This window comes from Danio rerio, chromosome 23, assembly GCF_049306965.1.
Source record: "Danio rerio strain Tuebingen ecotype United States chromosome 23, GRCz12tu, whole genome shotgun sequence".
Lineage (NCBI taxonomy): Eukaryota > Metazoa > Chordata > Actinopteri > Cypriniformes > Danionidae > Danio > Danio rerio.
This window is the reverse complement of record NC_133198.1, coordinates 14,899,066-14,921,564: the sequence shown is the minus strand read 5'-3', so window position 1 is coordinate 14,921,564 and position 22,499 is coordinate 14,899,066. Positions and strand designations below refer to the sequence as shown.

At 41.3% G+C, this 22,499-nt stretch overlaps 1 protein-coding gene across 9 annotated transcripts in view; it reads right to left on the bottom strand.

Moving 5' to 3' along the window:
• Positions 1-8,663, bottom strand: part of znf512b (zinc finger protein 512B) — a 146,075-nt gene extending 137,412 nt beyond the window's left edge. For 8 of the 9 annotated variants that reach the window (XR_012398856.1, XR_012398857.1, XR_012398858.1 and 5 more), the window contains exons 1-2: positions 7,909-8,663; positions 3,509-3,634 (exon numbers count right to left, since the gene is read on the bottom strand). Coding sequence is in view for 4 of the 9 variants with exons in the window: in XM_005162004.6 (XP_005162061.1) it covers positions 3,509-3,632 (124 nt within the window). In the remaining 5 variants the exon portion in view is untranslated. The remainder of the gene's footprint in view (positions 1-3,508; positions 3,635-7,908) is intronic. The other variant, XM_073939526.1, reaches the window with a different exon arrangement.
• Positions 8,664-22,499: the final 13,836 nt, after the last annotated feature.

Below are 22,499 nucleotides of genomic sequence, written 5' to 3'. Positions count from 1 at the left end.
GACTTAGCCCAGTCCTTCCTTGACAATGGTTACTGAACTTTTTTTGTCTAGGTTTTAGAGTAAGAGTAGCCTCCAAGGTTTGATGTCACACATTGCACTCATACTGCCAAGGAAATGGTAACTCTTTTTTTTATTGTAATGATCAACCACACACAAAATAACTTCCATATATCAGAGCAAGAAAAAACTGGATACAGCATTATAAACTGTAACATAAACACACAAACAAAAAACTTGAGTGCTAAAAGTAAAGGTGGAGTTTCATAACCATGACCGCCGTCCTCACCCTCCTGACCATCCACATGCTGTAGTCTGTGTGGCCTCAGATTCTCATCCACATCAAAACTTATATTCTCCCTTGCGATGCAACGAGGGAAGAAACAACGTGAATGTTCCAACCATTCCCTACAATGATCAAATGTTCCAAGGATTTACCTAATGTTGGGTTTTCATGCTATTGTGGTCTGAACAACCTATTGTGCATGTAATGACATATACAATGAAATGACGCTGACAAAGTTTTGGAGAGAACAACTATTAGACTGAGAATTAACAATCAGTTTAGATTAACAAGATCTATTTACTTGGAAATTGTGCTAAATGTAGGCTATCTGCACTTAATCATTTGCAAAGTGGGTAGCATGTTCACTTCAAAGCAAGAAGGTCAGTGGTTCGAGCCTCGCCTGGGTCTGTTTGATTTTCTGTGTGGAGTTTGCATGTTCTCCAAGTGTTGGCGTGGGTTTCCTCCGGGTGCTCTGGTTTCCCCAACAGTCCAAAGACATGTGGTATAGGTGAATTGGGTAGGCTAAATTGTCCATGGTGTGTGTGTTTGTGAATTAGTGTGTATGGATGTTTCCCAGTTGGTTGCAGCTGGAAAGGCATCCACTGCATTAAACATATGCTGAATAAGTTTACGATTCATTCTGCTGTGGCAACCCCAGATAAAGGTTATTATTGGTAATTGGTAATTAATTAATCTGATTGGATTATTGCTGATTACGAATGAGAGGCCAGCCACAATCAATCATATCATGCTCTCCTCTCAAAAATAGTTAGTAAAACTTCATATTTACAGTGAAAACTGTCAAGTATTTGTGTCTAACTGACAATACGTCTTACTAGACAAATTTTTTGTATGTTTCTTCCTCATAAAAATCTAGCTTAAAGTTAATTTTAATAATTTATTTAGATCCAACCCACTATAGAATCACCCTAAACATTCATAAATTGTGAACTCTTCACAAAAAGAGTTGTTCAATCTATCTGATGAAATATATTTCATATAGCAATGCATCGCTAAAAAACAAAATATTGCAATGTCAATTATTTCATGCAGCCCTTATTACCAGTATTATAATGCTGGCCTGTTGATAATAGAACTGCCAGGGAACATTGTAAACCAAAAACTGCCAGCAGATAAAATGTTCTCATGCACACAACTACTGTTATGGGATGGCTTAAAAACATTCACTGTTTTGTACCATCGTCTTCACGAAGTAATGTCTAGAGTTGTGAAATTATTACATTTGTGCAACAAAAATGATGCTGAGGATGATCAATCATCAACAAAGCTCTGTTTATTCATTGTGTTTAAATCTGATTACCATCAGCTTAGTTAAAAGCATTGCTTAGTAACACAGAGCGATAAAACATAAGCAGTACAAAAATGACAGCCTGAAAAAAGATGCATTATATAGGCAAACAGGAAGACTTGAATAATTAATTGATAATCTGTTATGTAAATTTTAATGGCAGCTATGGTTAATTTTGCTCCCGTGGCTGTTTCTAAGTGTATGATTTTTCCATTGATCTACAGTTGAAGTCAGATTTACTGGCCCTTCTGAATTATTAGCCCCATGTATATTTTTCTCAATTTCTCATTATGGAGAGTAGACTTGTTTTTAACACATTTCGAAACATAATAGTTTTAATAATTAAATACTAATAAAGAAAAAAAATATCTTTTTATTTGCCATGATGACAGTACATAGTACTTTACTAGATATTAGAAGTATTTCTAGTATTTACACTCGCCAGCCACTTTTTTAGGTACACCTTACTAGTACCGGGTTGGACCCCTTTTTACCTTCAGAATAGCCTTATTCCTTCATGTCATAGATTTAACAAGGTACTGGAAATATTCCTTAGTGATTTTGGTCCACATTGACATAATAGCATCACACAGTTGCTGCAGATTTGTCGGCTGCACACCCATGATGTAAATATAAAATTCCACCACATCCCAAAGGTGCTCTATTGGATTGAGTTCTGGTGACTGGGGAGGACATCTGAGTACATTGAACTCATTATTATATTCAAGAAAGCAGTTTGAGATGATTAATGTATTATGACATGCCACGATCTCTTGCTAGAAGTAGACATCAGAAGGGTACACTGTAGTCATAAAGGGATGGACATGGCCAGCAGCAATACTCAGGTAGGTTGTGGCATTGATATGATGCTCAATTGGGACTAATGGGCCCAAAGTGTGTCAAGAAAATATCCCTCACACAAGGCAGGATGGATTCATGCTTTCATGTTGTTGACTGGGGTGTAGCAACCGGAGGGAAATGTCCCCCTCACTTTTAGAGACAGATCATTTAATAACAGGTGATTAATAATGATAAAAATTTTAACTTATGGATCTAATACAGCTGCAACAGCAGCAGAAATCGAGACTAATAAGACCAGGCAACATTGTTTCAATCTTTTATTGTCCAGTTTTGGTGAGCCTGAGCTAATTGTAGCCTCAGTTTCCTGTTCTTAGTTGGCAAGTTAGGATTATTAGGCAAATCATTATTTAACTAAAAATACTGCTGAAGAGGGCTAATAATAATAAATTTTTATGTAAAACTGCTTTTATTCTAGCCAAAATAAAACAAATAAGACTTTTTCCAGAAGCTAAAATTTATAGCAAATATTGTGGAAAATGTCTTGCCCTGTTAAACATCATTTTGGAAATATTTAAAATTCACAGAAGGGCTAATAATGTTGACTTTAACTGTACTTCTTTTCATTCTGCTTGTGCATTTAAATATCTTTATAATGACAGAATACTTGCAATGAACATTTGTGTAAACCTAAGGTTAATCTGAGGTCAGCCATGTAGGGAGACGGTATGTATTTCACTGACATTAAAAACAGCCTTACTACGAGTGGAAGGACTTCATCTGTCAAAACATCTTTCACCATAACAAGGCAGCCATCATTTCCTCTCTTAAGCACACAGGCGTGAAAATGCTTGTCAAAACCTAAGACACGCCAAGCAGGCTGAAGCAAGTGTACTTGTAAAAACCTCAGCTATATTTAAACGCATAAACACACACTTCCTGATACCTGCAAACAAAACCCTTAAATGATGTCAACGACTACAATGTTGTTTATTTTTAATATGGCTACAACATAAATATCATGTTTCATCTGAATCAACCAATGGATTTGTTCAAAATGTACAAGCAAATGAACTGCAGCTTTTTATTGTAATGCTTAAGCCCGGAAAGCTACTTACCATGATTGTCGTTTTCAGTGCTGCCGATGAGGGCCGGCTCGGCAGGGTGGGCCTGTTTGGCAGAGCGCCCCTTTGACGTGCCCGAGAAAGGCTTCACCACCCGGGCACTGCTGGAGGTGTCCATGCCTGTTTAGGACACAAATAGATTAGGCCAAAGGAAAAAGCACTATCTGCATAAGAACAAAATAAACACAAAGGTGCTTTTACTGTATTTGAAAGTGTTTGAATCAGGGATTATGAAGACCTGCTGAGACAGTTCAGCGCACACACAGAATGACATAAAGTGCACATTAACACAAACCTACTTACTATTATGTGACTTTGTGGCTTATTGAATGGGGAATATTATAATCAGACTGTCTGTCTGTCTGTCTGTCTGTCTGTCTGTCTGTCTGTCTGTCTGTCTGTCTATCTATCTATCTACCTGTCTGTCTGTCTGTCTAATTTATTAGTCCATCCATCATCCATCCATCCAGCCATACATCTGTCTGTCTGGCTATCCATCCATTCATCTGTCATCTATCCATCCATCCATCCATCCATCCATATATCTATCCAGCCTTCAATCTGTCCATCCATACATCTAACCTTGTCTGTCTGTCTGTCTGTCTATCTATATATCTGTCTCTTAGTCTGTCTACCCATCCGTCTATCTGTTCATCCATCTGTCTATTTAACCATTCATCCATCTATTCATCCATTTCTGTCTGTCTATTTGTCTCTGTCCATCCATCATCCATCCATCCATCTATCCATCCATCCATCCATGTGTTCATCTGTCTATCTATTCACTTGTCTGTTTGTTCATCATCCATCTATCCTTTCGTCCATCCATACATTCATCCATCTATCTATCCTTCCATCCATCCATCTATCCATTTATATGTCTGTCTATCCATCCATCCATGCATCAATCTGTCTCTTAGTCTATCTATCTATCATCCATCCATATGTCCATATCTCTTTTAATCTGTCCATCCATCCATCCATCCATCCATCCATCCATCCATCCATCCATCCGTCCATCCATCATCTGTCTGTCAGTCATTCATCCATCAGGCCATCTATCTATCCTATCTATCTATCTATCTATCTATCTATCTATCTATCTATCTATCTATCTATCTATCTATCTATCTATCTATCTATCTATCTATCTATCTATCTATCTATCTATCTTTCTGCCTATCTGTCTGTCTCTTAGTCTCATCCATCTATCCATCTGTTTGTCTATTCGCCCGTCTGTCTGTCTGTCTGTCTGTCTGTCTGTCTGTCTGTCTGTCTCTCTGTCTATCTATCCATCCATCCATTTATCCATGCATCCATCCATCAATCCATCCAGCCATCCATTAATCTGTCTGTCTACCTATCCACCTATCCATCTTTCCATCATCCATCTATGCTTTCGTCCATCCATCCATCCTTTCATCCATCCATCAACCATCTAACCTTCTGTTCTTCTATCTATCCATCTGACCATATGCCTGTCTGTCTGTCTATCTATCTGCCTATCTATCCATACATCCAACCAACCAGCCTGTCCATCCAAGTTAATCTAAGTTAAATTCTGGCTAAGCGGATTTTCCTCCAGTCGTCTATTCAGAAGGGAAATAGGCGGTTCAGTGCAATGAATGAAGCCTGACAATGACTAATTAAAATAAATAGTGCTTATTAGAATGTGATCATGCTTTCTTATTAACTTAAATCAATGTCATTTCAGTTCTTCATTATAGTTTGGCCTAATGGGTCACTAATTTGTGTCTTTTTAAAATGCCATTAATTTTAGTGTGCTATTATTTGCTGAACAGTGGCCGGGCATATGGCTGCATGATTTATCATGTGTCAAAGGAGATTTTATGAACATCACGGAGAAATGCTTCACCTAATGCATGCTGTGGGAACGTCTCGCTGTCAGAAATGCTAATATATTTCCCCTGAAAGCAGAGTTAGGGAGTTTACTTTTAGCATGACCAAAACAAACTTTCACAGGATTCCAAAGTAGAAATGCTGCTACACATGTACTGACACATTTGCAGCATGTTCAAGACAGCAAAAAAATCAAGCTCTAACCCCTTTACCCATCACAGCCTACATGAAAGAACATGACAACCTTTTCTTATTTAAATGCCAACTAAAACAACAGGTAACACTCACAGATTTACTGTGCTCAGCATACTGTAACAGCAGATCACAGAACAGCCCTCTCATCACCTAACCCACAAAGAGGAACCATAGATCTTCAAGTGCTGAAGATCATTAGACCAAATTATTTATGGCCCACAGGCTGAAGCTCATTTTGTGAGCCAGAAGTTGATTCCAGAAAGGAAAAGAGCAATAAGGTAATAGGAAAAGCAGCTGGTAGGACTAAGTGCTATGGTATTTGGGGAATTTATCACACACTTTAGAAAGGCTGTGGATGGAAGTGTGCCTACACAATCAAAGAAACACACACGGCTCATTCCTGCCACGCAATAGCTATCAAACCATAACTTCAGAAGAATAAATATGCTTGAGCTGTATTTTCAGTATTTTAATTAAAATGTTTTGTTTTTTTCCCTGACTGACAGCCTGACAGCATTTAAATGTTATTAATAATTATTTTTAGACAATCGGACAACAGTTTTTCTCAGTCGCTTTGGTGCATTTCTCACAGAACTATTTACATTTGCACAATAGTTAATGCATTTCTCAAAACTATTAGTCATTTTTGCACATCATATGAGCAGTTTCTCATTCCTTCCAACAAATTGCAAATTCTCTTGGACATGCATCAAAATAAAGCACCAATGTTAATCATTAAGTTAATCATTCATTTATTTTCTTTTCAGCTTAGACCCTTTATTAATCTGGGGTCGCCACAGCGGAATGAACCACCAACTTATCCAGCATGTTTTATGCAGCGGATGCCCTTCCAGCTGCAACCCATCTCTGGGAAACATCCATACACACTAATTCACACTCATACGCTGCAGACAATTTAGCCCACCCAATTCACCTGAACCGCATGTATTTGGACTGTGGGGGAAACTGGATCACCCGAACGAAACCCACGTGGACGCGGAGAAAACATGCAAACTCCACACAGAAACACCAACTGAGGAGGTTTCTGTGTGGAGTTTGTATGTTCTCCCTGCGTTTGCGTGGGTTTCCTCTGGGTGCTCCGGTTTCCACCGCAGTCCAAAGACATGCAGTACTGGTGAGTAGGCTAAATTGTCCGCAGTGAATGAGTGTGCATGGATGTTTGAATTGAAGCTGGAAGGGCATCAGCTGCGTAAAACATATGCTGGATAAGTTGGCGGTTCATTCCGCTGTGGCGACCCCAAGTTAATAAGGGGACTAAGCCAAAAAAGAAAATGAATGAATGAATTATGTCACTTCCTTGGGTATTATGTTATTTAAAACATGGTTTATCTTTAATATTTTAGTAAGATCTAAATAAGATGATAAAAAGCAAAATTGGGGGCACAGGACATCTCTATTTAGCCTATCATTCATTACAATAATATTTTTAAGAAAATATTTTAGTTTTGCAGTAACACAATAAAGGTGTAATATTATTTCATGAACTGCAAGTTATTTTTTTTTCAGTTTCACCCCAAGCTAAAACTAATGTCACATTTTGTAATTACAAACTTTTAATAATCAACCCAATGTAATAGGACATACACAGTTTTTTAATACAAGACACAATGTACAGTAATTTCCCAAAGGATTGGGTTATTAAAGAACTGTCTGTTTTCCATTATTTCTAGACGGTTTTACAAAACAAAAATAATATGACATTGAAGTCACAGGGAGAAACTTTCTGGTTATTGATTAAAGCAACATTTCAAAGAAAACATGGTTCACAACAACACACCGACTGTAAAATATTCTGGGTTCCACACAATCGATTTTGTTGGGTCAACATAAAGGAATTAAGTTAATTTATTAGTTCATTCAAATTTAAGTGGATTGAACATAAAACAATTAAGTTATCCCCACAACAACTCAAGAATATTATTGCTTAAACTTAATTTATATAAGTTGTTAAACACACACAGAAAGATAAACATCTGTATTACTTGTGCAAGTTTCATTTTCACCCCATGGTAAAACTTGTGACATTTTTCCATTAAACTTTTTAATATTTAACCCAACATGGTAGGACAAAGACAAAACATGCGCACAGTGAGGATGACCCACATAAGTGCTCAAACAGTGTGTGAGTGGTTAATAATATGACTGACAGCTCACATATAAACACCACAACACATTCCACTAGCATATTCCGTTCCACCTCCAAAAAAGCACTAACACCATATAACGCGTTAAAGCACGCGTCTTCCCAGAGGAAAGGTGCGTTTATGTCTTTATTGACAGTATTGACAGATAATCGACTTCTCGAAGGCCACACCTACCTGGAAAGCCACCCAACACTGACGGGTGAGCGGGTGAGCGGGTCACCCACGTGGGGTCAGGCTGTAGCCTTTACTCTCGCGTCGCGCAGCTTCACTTTACATGGCAAACACACCTGACGCGCGGGGGGTCGCGGGGAGACGGGCGTCACGGTCGGTAGCCACACTCACGGCCCCCGCTGTGCGTATCCGCGGAGGAAGATGATGAAGGAGGAGGAAGAAGATGAAGAAGGAAAAAAGAGCCAGCTGATGCAAATGCTCACAAGCCGACTACTTTCACCGTGTTTCCAGACTGCACTCGGCGCCCCTCTTCATTAATATGTAATCCACGAGCTGTCTCATTAAAATCCAACTCATAAGCACGCACACAGATACGGAGAAACGCCGGCAAAAAATATCAAAATACAAGAAGCTTTCATAGGCAGTGAAGCAAAATGGCGACTTTAATACGAAGGAGGAGTAAAAAAAAAAAAAAAAAAACCTCGCGCTGTTGCTAAAGGAGGCACGGGGATATGTTTAGTGCAGTAATCGAGGCTGGAAGAAGTGAACGCGACGGAAAGCGGAGGGGAAAGGCACGGCGTCGCGCAGTTTCCGCCGCAGCCCCCTCGATATATTCCTCTCCTTACCTCGGGATTATGCCGTGTATTTGTTTGATAGGGATATTATCTCCGCGACCGTGTACAGTAACAGTATGGGTGCTGGGTCACGCGCGTATCCGCTGCTGCTGCCTTTGACAGTTGTGACTACAGTCGGCAGGCAACTTGCAAACTCTCGCGTTATTATTTATGATCACTCATTTTGATATCAGGCCAATCATTTTGGTATTTCTGCATAATAAAGCTCCTGCCTGAATGGAAGCGTTTGATGCGGCTCGACGTCATGCCGCTCCGTTATGACGAAAAGGCTCCGGACGGCTACAATCTATCTATATGTAGTGGGCGCATAATATGAGATCGTTTGCATTATATGACGTAACTTGTACGACTCGTGGATTCAAGAAGAGATTTCGTAGTTGTTAAAGACTAGTTAATAATCTGAGAATGGGCATATTATCGACGTCGAGTAGGCTACTGTATTATTATAGGCTGTATTTTAGTTTATACCCATACTAATATAAATATTTTCAGTGAATAGCTTTTGCTGTCCATAGAAAAAAGTGTTAATGATCATATTTTAACATGACATCATACCAATTGTAAAGTTTAATGTGCATACAGTTAAAGTCAGAATTTTTAACCCCTGAAATATTATCCCCCATGTTTATTTTTTTTTTTGCCGAATAATTTCTGTTTAACGGAGGGATTTTTTTCAACACATTAAAGGCAAAAAAAATTAACTTAAAGAAGGCAATACCTTTTTAACTTAAAATGGATTAAAAAAAATTAAAACTGATTTTATTCTAGCCTAAATTAAAAAAATAACACTTTTTCCAGAAGAAAAATTGTAACATACTGTGAACATTTCCTGCTCTGTTAAACATCATTTGGGAAAAAAATAAAATAAATTCAAAGGGGGGCTAATAATTCTGACTTCAACTGTACATATGACATAGTTTTATTTATTTAATTTTCAAAATGAAACGTCCATGCATTTATTTTTATCCATTTATTTTTATTTTTGCTTTTTAAAATGATATAGACTAGTTCAATCCAATCAGTACCAAATTAGTTAAATGTCTATCTACAAGTCTTTGAATTTAAAATAATTAGATTTATAAGTTATAAAAAGAAAAATTATGACAAGATTAAGTTAAGCCAGAAGTCATTAAAGTTGAAGATAAAGTTAAAGTTGTGATGTGAGTCACGGTTAAAATATAATGCCTTTTTTGTTGTTGTTTTTGCTTTTTTAATGTTGGTTAAAATTTAGCCTATATTCCATAATTTCCCTGTTGTCAAAATCATCACTTTTTGGTCTTACAATACGAGAAATTGTTTTGGTTCTAAGCAATTTCGGCCATTTTGTCTTAATGCAAAATATTATAGAGTGTAATGTAAAACATCTTGTAATGCTTTTTAAACAATTCATTTTCTCAAAATGAATTCACAACAGAAAAATATACAGTTGAAATCAGAATTATTAGCCCCCTTTTGAATTGTTGTTCCTTTTTTAAGTATTTCCCAAATGACGTTTAACAGAGCAAGGAAATTTTCACAGTATGTCTGATAATATTTTTTTCATCTAGAGAAAGTTTTATTTGTTTTATTTCGGTTAAAATAAAAGCAGTTTTTAATAAAAACAAAAAAACAAAAGTATTTTTAAGGTCAAAACTAGCCCCTTTAAGCTATATTTTTTCAATAGTCTATTGAACAAACCATCATTATATCATTATACACTTTGCCTAATTACCATAACCTGCCTAGTTAACCTAATTACCCTAGTTAGTCCTTTAAATGTCACTTTAAGGCTGTATAGAAGTGTCTTGAAAAATATCTAGTCAAATATTATGTACTGTCATCATGGCAAAGATAAAATAAATCAGTTATTAGAAATTAGTTATTGAAAGTAATATGATTAGAAATGTGTTGAAAAAAATCTCTCCGCTAAACAGAAATTGTGGAAAAAAATAAACAGAAGGGCTAATAATGCAGGGGGGCTAATAATTCTGAATTCAACTGCATAAACTGTTTTGTTTTTAAAACTAAATATTTACCTCTTTTTTTTTGTTAGACCCTCATCATACAAAATACAATAGAAATTATGTTATATATAATTCATAGGTATTATTTATACTTCTAGGTATTTATTTAGGGGCCCTCAGATTTCCTGAGGCCCTAAGGGGCCACTTACCTTGCTATTTGGTGTTCATATATAGTAAAAGATACTACCTTTTTTGAGATTCTGGAAAAAAATAGGTTAAGAAAATCTAGAATATCCACAGCATTAGGACAATGTAGTATTATCATTATTATTTTTTTTTTTTGTGACTACTATTAATATGTTTTTGTCATATGGTTAAAATAAAAATAATAAATAGTTAAAGATAGTAAAAAATATTTATAATAATCATAATATGCATCTCTGGTTTTATTTTATTTTTGGTTTTGTTTTCCTAAAGACAAAATCCATAGAATGATTTATGACATTGCAGGTTTTATTTCATTTTTATTTTTGGTCCAATGAATTTGCCAAAATAAAAAAAAAAATCTTACACAGTAATTTAGTGTGATTTGCAAGCAAAATCTTGAAAATATTTTATTCTAATTACTTTATTTAAAACAAGTTAAACATTCAGCTTCATATTTTCAAAACAGTTAACAACTGAGGTCTCATTTCCGCCAGAGGGCTCTTCAAAATGGTTTAATTACGTCTTTGACCTATTTGCTCTTTCCAACCCCTCTTCAAAGTATGACGTAATGTAAGTCAACTAATCACTGTTTCAGCGTCTACCAGGAGGGGGAGGCAAAGAACTGCTTTTCTGAGACTGAAGCGGAAAGTCCAAAATGTGGAAAAACTGATACCCCAAAACAAATATAACACAGCTTGTTTGTCCAAAAGTAGTCTCGTTCTTTTAAAAATCTCTGCTTTATCAGAGATATTGAGTTAGCATGCCCTAACATGCTTTCTTTGTTTACATCCTGTCAGGTGTTTTCTTTTCTTTATTTTATTTTTTTTGCTTCACTTTAGCACTCGATTTGCTAAATTACAATACTTATCCAATCACTTTTAGATAATCTAATTTACCTGAAAGTGCTTTTCCATCATACTGTCTGTCTCTTCTCTCTTTGTCGTTTTGCTCTCATAAAAGTGTCCACTAGTGAGCAGTATAGTCCAGGATTATTTGACAGTGGGATGAGTTTATGACAAATGAGAACAGGTGATGAGCACTTAAAACGTCCCTCAAACTATCAATCACATGACTTTAATAATGCACGTGAAATATAAATCTAAATCCTATAGGCCTTTCTATGTTATTAATATATCAGTCATTTATGCAGGAGTCTCCACATCAGTGTAGAGACTGAAGCACATGTAATACTTCAGCAGAGCAAGAAATATATCTATCAGAGGCCATATAAACAGCCCATGACCCTCTGGGTTAGTGACTGGTGAAGGCTAAAATACGCTGAGTTACAAAGTAGTCTTACATAATAAGCAGTTCATCTCATTTTGGACACATTCCCATAACCCTGAGGTAATACTGTGTGTTAGCGGCCAGTGCTGCTGTATTTTAGGCCATGAAATGAAGCAAAAGCATGCTGTGTGAGTAACTGCTCACAGTAACTCCTCACTGCTGAAATCCAAGAATAACTGAAGACGTGGAGAGACGTTTCTTTCTGCTGCTGAGATCGGCAGAGTGTGTTATTTTTGTTTGATCGAGAGAAATTGAGCGGTTTCTTTAAGGTTTCCTTCATTGTGCATAGAGAGACTGTGATTCATCTATCAATACACTTTCCATGAGGTCCTCATCTGGAATCCATAGGAGGTCCAACATTTATAGGTTGATTGCAAGATGCTTTTTGAGGGGTAAAAAACTTGTCCTATGTAAAAATGTACACAAAACACAATATTAAACTGGCCATGAATTCAAAATGTACTCTCTTATTTTTATGTGTGTATAGTAGTTTTTGGTATAAACAATGTATCTCTGTGCATCATTATTTAATAAACATTAGGTTGCTCTCTTATTTTTAATCAAATACCTTAACCTTCCCTCACTCCTCGGTATGAATTTCTCCTGGTCACATATAATTATTTTAGGGCAGAGCTATCAGTCCTTCTCATGTGAACCTGTTTAATACAAGTTTTTTTTTTATTATTATTATTCTTTCAAACTAAACTTGCAACTACATTACACATAAACCTTACATTGAAATAAAGGTCATAGTAAAGGTCATAGTACATTGAATACTTAAGTACATTTGAAGGCAAATGCAAAGTGAAAGTGTAATAGGAGCACCTTTACAGGAGTAATATTGTATACTCAAATACTTGGTTTGTGTACTTTGTCCACCTCTGGTACTTATATTACAAAAGATCCCAAAAACTGCACTTTTAAAAATATTTCTGCATATTTTCAAGTGTGTTAGTGATATAATCACAAAATATCCTTTCACTACACAAAATACAGTTGATTAAAGCCCCTGAGTTAAATACACCCCCCTGTTTATTTTTCCCTAACTTCTGTTTAACAGGCAGATTTTTTTCAACACATTTCTTAACAATAGTTTTAATAACTTATTTCTAATAACTGATTTATTTTGTCTTTGCCTTGATGACAGTAAATAATATTTTTCTAGATATTTTTCAAGACACTTCTATACAGCTTAAAGTGACATTTAAAGGCTTAACCAGGTTAATTGGGTTAACTAGACAGGTTAGGGTAATAAGGCAAGTTATTGTATAACACTGGTTTGTTTTGTAGACTACTGAAAAAAAATGTATGGCTTAAAGGAGCTAATAAGTTTAACCTTAAATGGTTTTTTAAAAATTAAAAACGGTTTTTATTTCAGCTGACTTTCTCCAGAAGAAAAAATATTATCAGACATACTGTGAAAATTCCCTACTCTGCAAAGGGGTTTTAATAATTCTGATTTCAACTGTAAGTGAAAAAAAAGGTAAAGCATGCCTCTTCTCCACAGTGTATTTCTTAATTATTACTGTGAAAAATGATTAGTTGACTTTACTTAAAAAGCAAGTAAACCTGTTGGTTGAGTTAAAACTACTTAACAATTCCAAGTTACAATGGGTTTACTCACTTTTTAAGCAAAGTCAACATGTTGCTTTTTTTTTTTTTTTAATAATCACTTTTTACAGTGATTGATGTACAAACAGTCACAAAAACATAAAAGATATCCCATGACTTAAATCCAGTGGTGTAAAGTAACTAATTACAAATACCCACTTACTGTTTTATTGTACTTAATTTTAATTAAGTACTTTTTCTCAGGATATGTAATTTACTAAGTAGCTTTAAAAATGTGTACTTTTACTTTCCCTTGAGTACGTTTTTAGTGCTGTATCTGTACTTTTACTCCACTACTTTCCTTTAACCTGCAGTCACTACTTTATTATTTCTTTTCTATAGGGATTAGGAAAGTCAGTCTTGTAATTCCCGTCAAATCAAACCACACATAGAGGGTAAATCACTTCATAATGAACTACCTCAAGACATGTGCGATTTATAAATGCAGAAAACTGTTTGGAAGCATTAAAAGTGTCCAAGAAGATGTCCTAAATCTTTACACGCATTGACCCAGAGACTGTTTAGATGCATGTCACTGATGAGAAGATGACAGATGTTTGCTGTAAAATGACCGAAATGGTCTTAAACACAAGCACAAGACATCAACATGACGTCAGATTGACGTTGTACCCCAATGTCTTGGGGACGTTGAATTTTGTTTGGCATTTACTATGATCTTCTATTTAAAGCTTCTTTGACACAATTTACATTGTAAAAGCGCTATACAAATAAAGGTGAATTAAATTTAAATAAAAATCAGGTTGAAGTTAGAACTCAATGTCAGACCATCGTCAATGTCCAACCTAAAACCAACCAAATATCAACGTCTAATGATGTCACAGCTTGAGGTTGTGTGGACGTTACCAATATGATGTCTATCAGATGTTGGATTTTGGTTGCCATACCTGAGGAATAAATTTCAGTATTTGACGTCAATATGATATTGGTTTAAGATGTTGACTCAACGTTGGATTTTGGTCACTTTCTAACACAATCTAAAACGTAATATCATGTCATTATTGGACATCAAAATAACGTTATCCTTAGACGCTGACTAGACATTGAATTTTGGTCACTTAACATCACAACCTAAATCTAACCTAATATTAACATCCTATGATGTTGTGTGCCTGCTGGGCAATAACTACATGCACTACAGAATGTTGCATTTACACACACATGCACAAATTACATGTTACTCTCATGAGTACTTTTAAAAGGGCTACTTTTTACTCATACTTTGAGTAATATTAACAACAGATACTATTACTCTACTTGCACAACATTTTTAGGCAAGTAATGGTACTTTTACTTGAGTATTATTTTTTAGTACTCTTTCCACCACTGCTTAAATTGTTGTATCACAGAAACTGTATCTCCTGCTATCCGACAATCATCAGGTTTACTGTTTTTTTCATTAGAGTTCATACATTGTAAAGAAATTAAAGGAAAAAATATAACAACAAAAGTTTTTATATTAATTCAACTCAATTTAATAAGTTAATCAAGTTTCAACTATACAGTTTTGGTATGCAAAATTTAACAAAATATTTTTGTCAGTTTGACTGATTTAAGTTGGGATGACAAGCGACATGTGGCTCACTGGTTAGCACTGTCGCCTCACAGCAAGAAGGTTGCCGGTTCGAGTCCTGTCTGGGCCAGTTGGCATTTTTGTGTGGAGTTTGTTTTCCTCATGTTTGTGTGGGTTTGCTCTGGGTGCTCTAGTTTCGCCCACAGTCCAAAGACATGTGCTGTGGGTGAACTGAATAAATTAAATTGGCTGTAGTGCAGTGAGAGTGTAAGGGTGTTTCCTAATACTGGGTTGCAGCTGGAAGGGCATTTGCTGTGTAAAACATATGCTGGATAAGTTGGTGGTTTATTCCACTGTGGCGACCCTGATGAATAAAGGGACTAAGCCGAAAGAAAACTAATGAATAACTGACAGTTGGGATGACTACAAAAATCCATTTGATTTAACAAATTAAAAATGAAGATATTTCTTTCTAGATATTTCAATCCAGATGGATGGGGCAACCATTACTGCATCCAAAATGGTGAAAAGCCTTGGAGTAACGATTGATGACCAACTAAACTTCTCTGACCACATTTCTAGAACTGCTCGATCGTGCAGATTCGCACTCTATAACATCAGAAAGATCCGACCCTTCTTATCTGAACATGCAGCTCAACTCCTTGTTCAAGCTCTTGTTCTCTCCAAACTGGATTACTGCAACTCTCTACTAGCTGGGCTTCCAGCTAACTCTATCAAGCCTCTTCAACTGCTCCAGAACGCAGCAGCACGAGTGGTCTTCAATGAACCTAAACGAGCACATGTCACTGCGCTGCTAGTCCATTTGCACTGGCTGCCAGTTGCTGCTCGCATCAAATTCAAAGCTCTGATGTTTGCCTACAAAGTGACTTCTGGCCTTGCTCCATCTTATCTGCTCTAACTTCTGCAGATCTATGTGCCCTCCAGAAACTTGCGTTCTGTGAATGAACGTTCCCTCTTGGTTCCATCCCAAAAAGGGAAGAAATCACTTTCGCTCACGCTCAATCTGCCCAGTTGGTGGAATGAACTTTCTAACTGCATCAGAACAGCAGAGTCACTCGCTACTTTCAAGAAACGACTAAAAACTCAACTATTTAGTCTCCACTTCACTTCCTAATCTGCAATTGCCTCTCTGGATATCACACCAACTGTACCCAAATAAATAAATAAATAAAAATAAATACTAATACTACTAATACTTTCCTTCTTAGAATTTACAGACCTGAAACTTGCCTATAGCACTTATTCATTGTTGCTCTTATAGTTGTGTAAATTGCTTCCTTGTCCTCATTTGTAAGTCACTTTGGATAAAAGCGTCTGCTAAATGACTAAATGTAAAATGTAAATGTAAATGTAGTGTAAGTATGTTTATATGTGTATCTATACCAGTGTGTTTTCTTTACATACGAGACTTGGAAAAAAAATTATTTTGCCTTTGCCATGCTTGGCAGTATTTTACTAGTTATTTGGCAAGAAACTAGTTTTCAGCTTAAAGTGGAGTTAAATGGCCTAACTAGGTTATTAGGTTAGTTAAATTAAGGATGTTAGACAAGTTATTAGATAACAGTGATTTACTCTAAAACAGGTGCATAATATAAAGGGGTGTAACTTGCAGTTACCAAGCTCCTATTAAACTATGCAAAATGTCACAACAGCAAGATGTTGTTTGCAAGATGACGAAAATACTTACCAGAGAACATTTTCCATAAATGTTTTCATGATTTTTTTCCGAATCTATCAAGAGGGGCCTGTATGCAAACATGATGCAGTGCAATCTGGGCTGCATCCAATGCTTTTTAATGCGCTCACCTAACCCCACCCCTAACCCTACCCCTCACAGTGATGTCACTAGCTCCATTTGAGTGCATTGCGATGTCTGACATTGCATCGCTGAGTAATGCAATCTCAGCTTGCATCATAAAGGCTGCATCCGGATACTACTGAATTTATCCAAAATCAAAATTTTATTCTTTAATTTAGCAACACCACCATGCAACTTGCTGACTTCTTCATCTGTTTTGTCATGATAGTCATGATAATGTCTTTAATCTCTATTTCCACATGGGGGTACTCATCTCGAGGCTCCCAAAGATTATGCAGTGCCATTGATGCAATCTAATCTATCAACCTGTAAAAAAAATGATGCCAAGTTTTCTATAATCCTGGACCAGGCCGTATTCAGAGCTAATACTGTGGTGGTTATGGAGGCGTGGAGTGCATGAGACTGATTCCTGAAAGGCCACAGTGACAGATAAGTCCCTGCATTGGTCCTGTTGGCCAGCCTGATCACCCACCGGTGACCTCCTCACACCTGCAGTTCCCCTTCGGGGGGAACTTCAGCACTATAAGTGGATTTGATTAGTAAAATCCACGCATTGGGAGGTTCGGTTCAGAAGCTACTCGTCTGAAAGAGTATTGAACGGGCCAATTAAGAATGAATTGGCAGCGCAAGCCTGCGCAGGTGAGCGGCATAAGCAATCAACTGAGTATATAAGCTCACCTGGCGCCAGCAGACGCTATCCTTTTCGCTTCAGAGACTTTCTGATCGAGTCGATGAGGGTTCCTCCTGCTGTGACCAGCGATTCTGAGCGAACGAGAGCATTCTCCCGGTCCAGAGTGTGTACACGCAGTGGCAGACGGTCGAGCTGGGTTTCTCCCTTGCCTGGCGTTCTTTGGGTCCGGTCCTCCAGAGCGGTGCGTATAAAGTTGCAAACTTCACAGAAAGAGCAACACAGTCGTGCAGCACGTCCTTATCAGGACGGCGCTCCGACTGTGCGTTTCTGGATGCGGTGGTTTCCTGTCCTCGGATGATGGGCGCGGGCACTGTGTTACATGTCTGGGGGTCCAGCATGTTAATGCGCTGCTCGCGGGCAGTTCATGTCGTCATTGCGATGCCATGACTGTTGCGCAAGATCGCGGTTAGCCTTTGCAAAAAAGCGAACCACCCCAGTTGTCCCCTGCTCTGCAGCGGGCACTCGGGCAGATCTGAGGGTTTCAGCGAGAGATAATCCGTCGCCCACGGGCCCGCAGACCTCCCGCTCCTCTAAGCGCTCCATCCAAGCTTCGGGCGGGGGAAGCGATCCGTCTAACAGATGGTAGCCCTTACGCCCGATGACACCGGAGACCAGATGTCCACCGCGGCATCGGAGGGTGGGCTTTCATTGTCCGATGATGATCCAGACCCGCTCGCCCCCTTCGGGCTGGTGAGCGCTGTCACTACGGATCCTGAAACGGACATGTTAGCCGTGCTTTCCCGGGCTGCTTCGGCCGTGGGTTGGAGATGGTTTATCCCCCAGCTCCGCGGCCGGACCGACTAGAGGGGCGTTCCCTTCTTCCCGGAGGTGCACAGTAGGCTCACGCGGTCTTGTAAAGCACTTTTTTCTGCTCGTGCTGCGTGTTCCTCCACCCTAACCACTCTTGACGGTGAAACAGCCAGGGGGTATGTGGCGATTCCTCAGGTTGAGTGCGCGATGGCGGTAAATCCGCGCGGCGCCTCTTCTTGGCTTCCAAAGCCTGTAAGTTATCTACCTCCCTCGGAGCTAGAGCTTACATAGCTGCGGGCCAGGCTGCTTCCGCCTTGCATGCGATAGCCACCTACCAGCGCTACCAAGCGCAGGCGCTGGCCGAGCTGCACGAGGGTGGGTCCAACCCAGGCTTACGAGCTTCGCACCGCCGCCGACTTAGCTCTTCGGACTACTGAGTCCGCTGCGTGTGCGTTGGGGAGGACGATGTCCACATTAGTGGTCCAGGAGCGCCACCCCTGGCTGATATGCGCAAAGTCGACAAAGTCCGCTTTCTTGACTTCCCCATATCCCCAGCCAGGTTCGGCGACACTGTCTGTGAATTCACCCAGGAATTCAAGGCGGTGAGAGAGCAGTTGGTTTGGTGATGTCTTATCGGCGGTCCGTAGCCCGCTCCGCCCGCCGTGCCATTCATACCTGCTCCTCGCCGAAGGCGCCCGCCTACGAGAGCTGCTCCGCCCCCGCACACGCCTCAGGCGAAGCGAGCGCGTCGGGCACCTCGGAAGCAGGCAGCCCCCCTGCCCAGAACGCCGCTAAGTCCGGCAACGGACCGCGAAGCGCCCCTGGGACAGGCCATCTGGAGAAGAGGGAACTTGCTCTTTCCCCGCTGGAGGGCGGGGCCCCATTTCCAACGGCACTTTTTACTGCCATGAAAACATTATGAAAGGGCACTTTTCACTTCCCCAGATGTGACAGCCCGAAATCTGCCAGTCTGGGACGCTATGCTTTCTAGCTTGCAGATTCGGTGCGTTTCGCCAGTGGCTCACGAGCGCTGGGAGGACGGTCTCCTTTCTCCCACCCCTCGAGCCTCTCCTCCGGAGCTCGGGTTTGGAGTGAGAGCAAATATCTCACCTCCAGCTTTTCCGTGGGACCCGCGAGCTTCCCGGATCAGCACACCCACTCCGCGCTGCCCCACTGCTGGTACGTCAGCGATTGTAGCGATGAGTCCATTAGCGAGAGCTCTGCCTGCCTGGTTAGCGCGGGCAAGCTCTTCGCGGTGGCTCATACGCACAATCAGACTCGGCTATGCGATTCAGTTCGCGAAACGGCCCCCCAAGTCACGGGTGTGTATTCACCAGGGTCAGCCCCCTGTCCGCCCCTGTCTTGCGAGAGGAGATTGCTGTCCTCCTGGCGAAGGATGCAATCGAGCCGCTCCCTCCAGCTGAGATGGAGAGTGGGTTTTACAGCCCACGCTTCATCGTGCCCAAAAAGAGCGGTGGGTCACGGCCAATCCTAGATCTGCGCGTTTTGAACCGCTGCCTGCACAAGCTGCCGTTCAGAATGTTCACGCAGAAGCGCATCCTCCGGTGCGTTCGTCCTCTGGGTTGGTCTGCAGCATTAGACCTGATGGACGCGTATTTCCATGCCTCCACTCTTCCTCGCCACCGACAGTTTCTGCGGTTTGCGTTTGAAGGTCGAGCTTGGCAATACAAAGCCCTCCCCTTCGGGCTCTCTCTGTCTCCGCGGGTCCTCACCAAGCCCGCGGAGGGTGCCTCAGCGCCCCTTCGGCTCGCGGGCATCTGCATACTCAATTTCTTTACGACTGGCTGATTTTTGCCCTCTCTCGGAGCAGTTGATTATGCACAGAGACAAAGTGCTCTGGCACTTCCACCTGTGGGGGTTTCAGGTCAACCGAGAAAAGAGCAAACTCGCCCCCGTGCAGAGGATCTCTTCTCTCGGGCTGGAGCTGGACTCGGTCACCATGGCAGCGCGCCTCTCCGGAGAGCGCGCTCAGCTGATGCTGTACTGTCTGAGAGAGCTTGACAGTAAAATAGTGGTCCCACTGATACTATTTCAGAGGCTCCTGGGGCATATGGCATCCGCAGCCGCTTCATGCCGCTCGGATTATTCTATATGAGACCACTTCAGCACTGGCTTCACGATCGAGTCCCCAGACGCGCATGGCACGCGTGCGCACACCGAGTCTCTGTTACTGCGCTGTGTCGCTGCGCCCTCAGCCCTTGGAGCGACCCCTTGTTCCTACAGGCCTGGGTGTCTCTAGAACAGGCGTCCAGTCTTGTTGTCGTTTCAGCAGACACTTCCAACACGGGCTGGGGGGCTGTTCATTGCGGGCATGCGGCTGCGGACCTGTGGAAAGGTACCCAGTTGCATTGGCATATCGCCTGGAGTTGTTGGCAGTGTTCCTCGCTCTCCACCATTTTTTTCCGGTGCTGGAGCGGCAACACGTGCTGGTCAGGACGGACAGTACGGCGGTGGTGGCGTATATCAGCCGTATAGGGGGTATGCGCTCTCGCCGCATGTCTCAGCTCGCCCGCCGTCTGCTCCTCTGGAGTCATCCGCGGCTGAAATCGCTGCACGCCATTCATACTCAGGCAAGCTCAACCGTGCAGCCGATGCGCTCTCACGGCAGCCTTGCGTCCTGGAGAATGGAGACTCCACCCCGAGTCTGTTCAGCTGATATGGGCGCGATTCGGGGAAGCCCAGATCGATCTGTTGCTTCCCCCGAGATCGCTCATTGCTAGTTGTTCTTTCCCTGACCGAGTGCTCTCGGCACGGATGCACTGGCTTACAGCTGGCCTCGGGGCACGCGCAAATACGCGTTTCCCCCAGTGAGCCTGCTCGCGCAGTTACTGTGCAAGGTCAGGAAGAGGACGAGGAACAGGTTGCTGGTTGCGCCCCTCTGGCTCAACCGGACCTGGATGTCAGAGCTCTCCCTCGCGATAGCCCTCCCCTGGCAGTCCCTTCGAGAGAGCACCTACTCTCTCAGGGACAGGGCACCACCTGGCACCCTCGCCGATCTTTGAAGAGATTTTAGACACGAGGAAGACTTAGGTAACCTCCGATTGCGGTGGCTAATACCGTCACTCGGGCTAGAGCCCCCTCCCCGAGCGCGCCTATGCCCTGACGTGGAGTCTATTCACTGAATGGTGTGTCTCTCGCTGAGAAGACCCCCGTAATTTGCCAGATCAGCGTTGTGCTTTCTTTACGCCGAGAGAAGCTGGAGAGCAGGCTGTCGCCCTCCACACTCAAGGTTACGTGGCTGCCATCTCCGCTCTCATAACGCGGTGGCTGGCAGCACCGTGGGAACGCATAACCTCATCATCCGGTTCCTCAGGGGCGTTAAGCGAATTAATCCATCCCGCCCCCTCTCATGCCCTCTTAGGATCTCGCCCTCGCTACACAAGCCGCGTCAGATCCCTTCGATCCTCGACTCAGTATCTTTCTGTCCCTGAAGACAGCTCTGCTGGTCGCGTTGATATCGATTAGAGGGTCGGGGACCCGGAGGCATTTTTCGGTCAGTGACGCGTGCCTGTAATTGGGCTGGCTTCTCTCACGTCCTGAGACCCCGCCCGCGATATGTGCCCAAGGTTCCTACCACTCCGTTTTAATACGAGGTAGTGAGCCTGCAAGCGCGGCCCTCGGAGGAGGCAGACCCAGCCCTTCTTTATTGTCCAGTTCGCGTTTTGCGTATTATCCGGACCGCACTCAGAGTATAGATCATCTGAGCAGCTCTTCGTCTGTTATAACGGTCGGCAGCAGGGAAGTGCCGTACCGAAATAAGTTCCCACTAGATTGTGGATGCCTTTCTTTCACTATCAGAGCCGAGATAAGCCGCGTCCCCCGAGAGCGCGTGCGCACTCCACTCGGAGTTTCGCATCCTCTCGAGCGCGCGCACGCGGCGCCCCTCTAACAGACTTCTGTAGAGCTGCGGGCTGGGTGACACCCAACACATTTGCAAGGTTTTACAATCTGCGAGTGGAGCCGGTTTCCTCAAGGGTATTAGGTAACCCTTGGTGATTGAGGAAACAATTCGGTAGGGTGTTGAAACACGCTTGCTGCGCCATTTTCCCTAACAGGGAGATACGTGCGCCTTTTTATC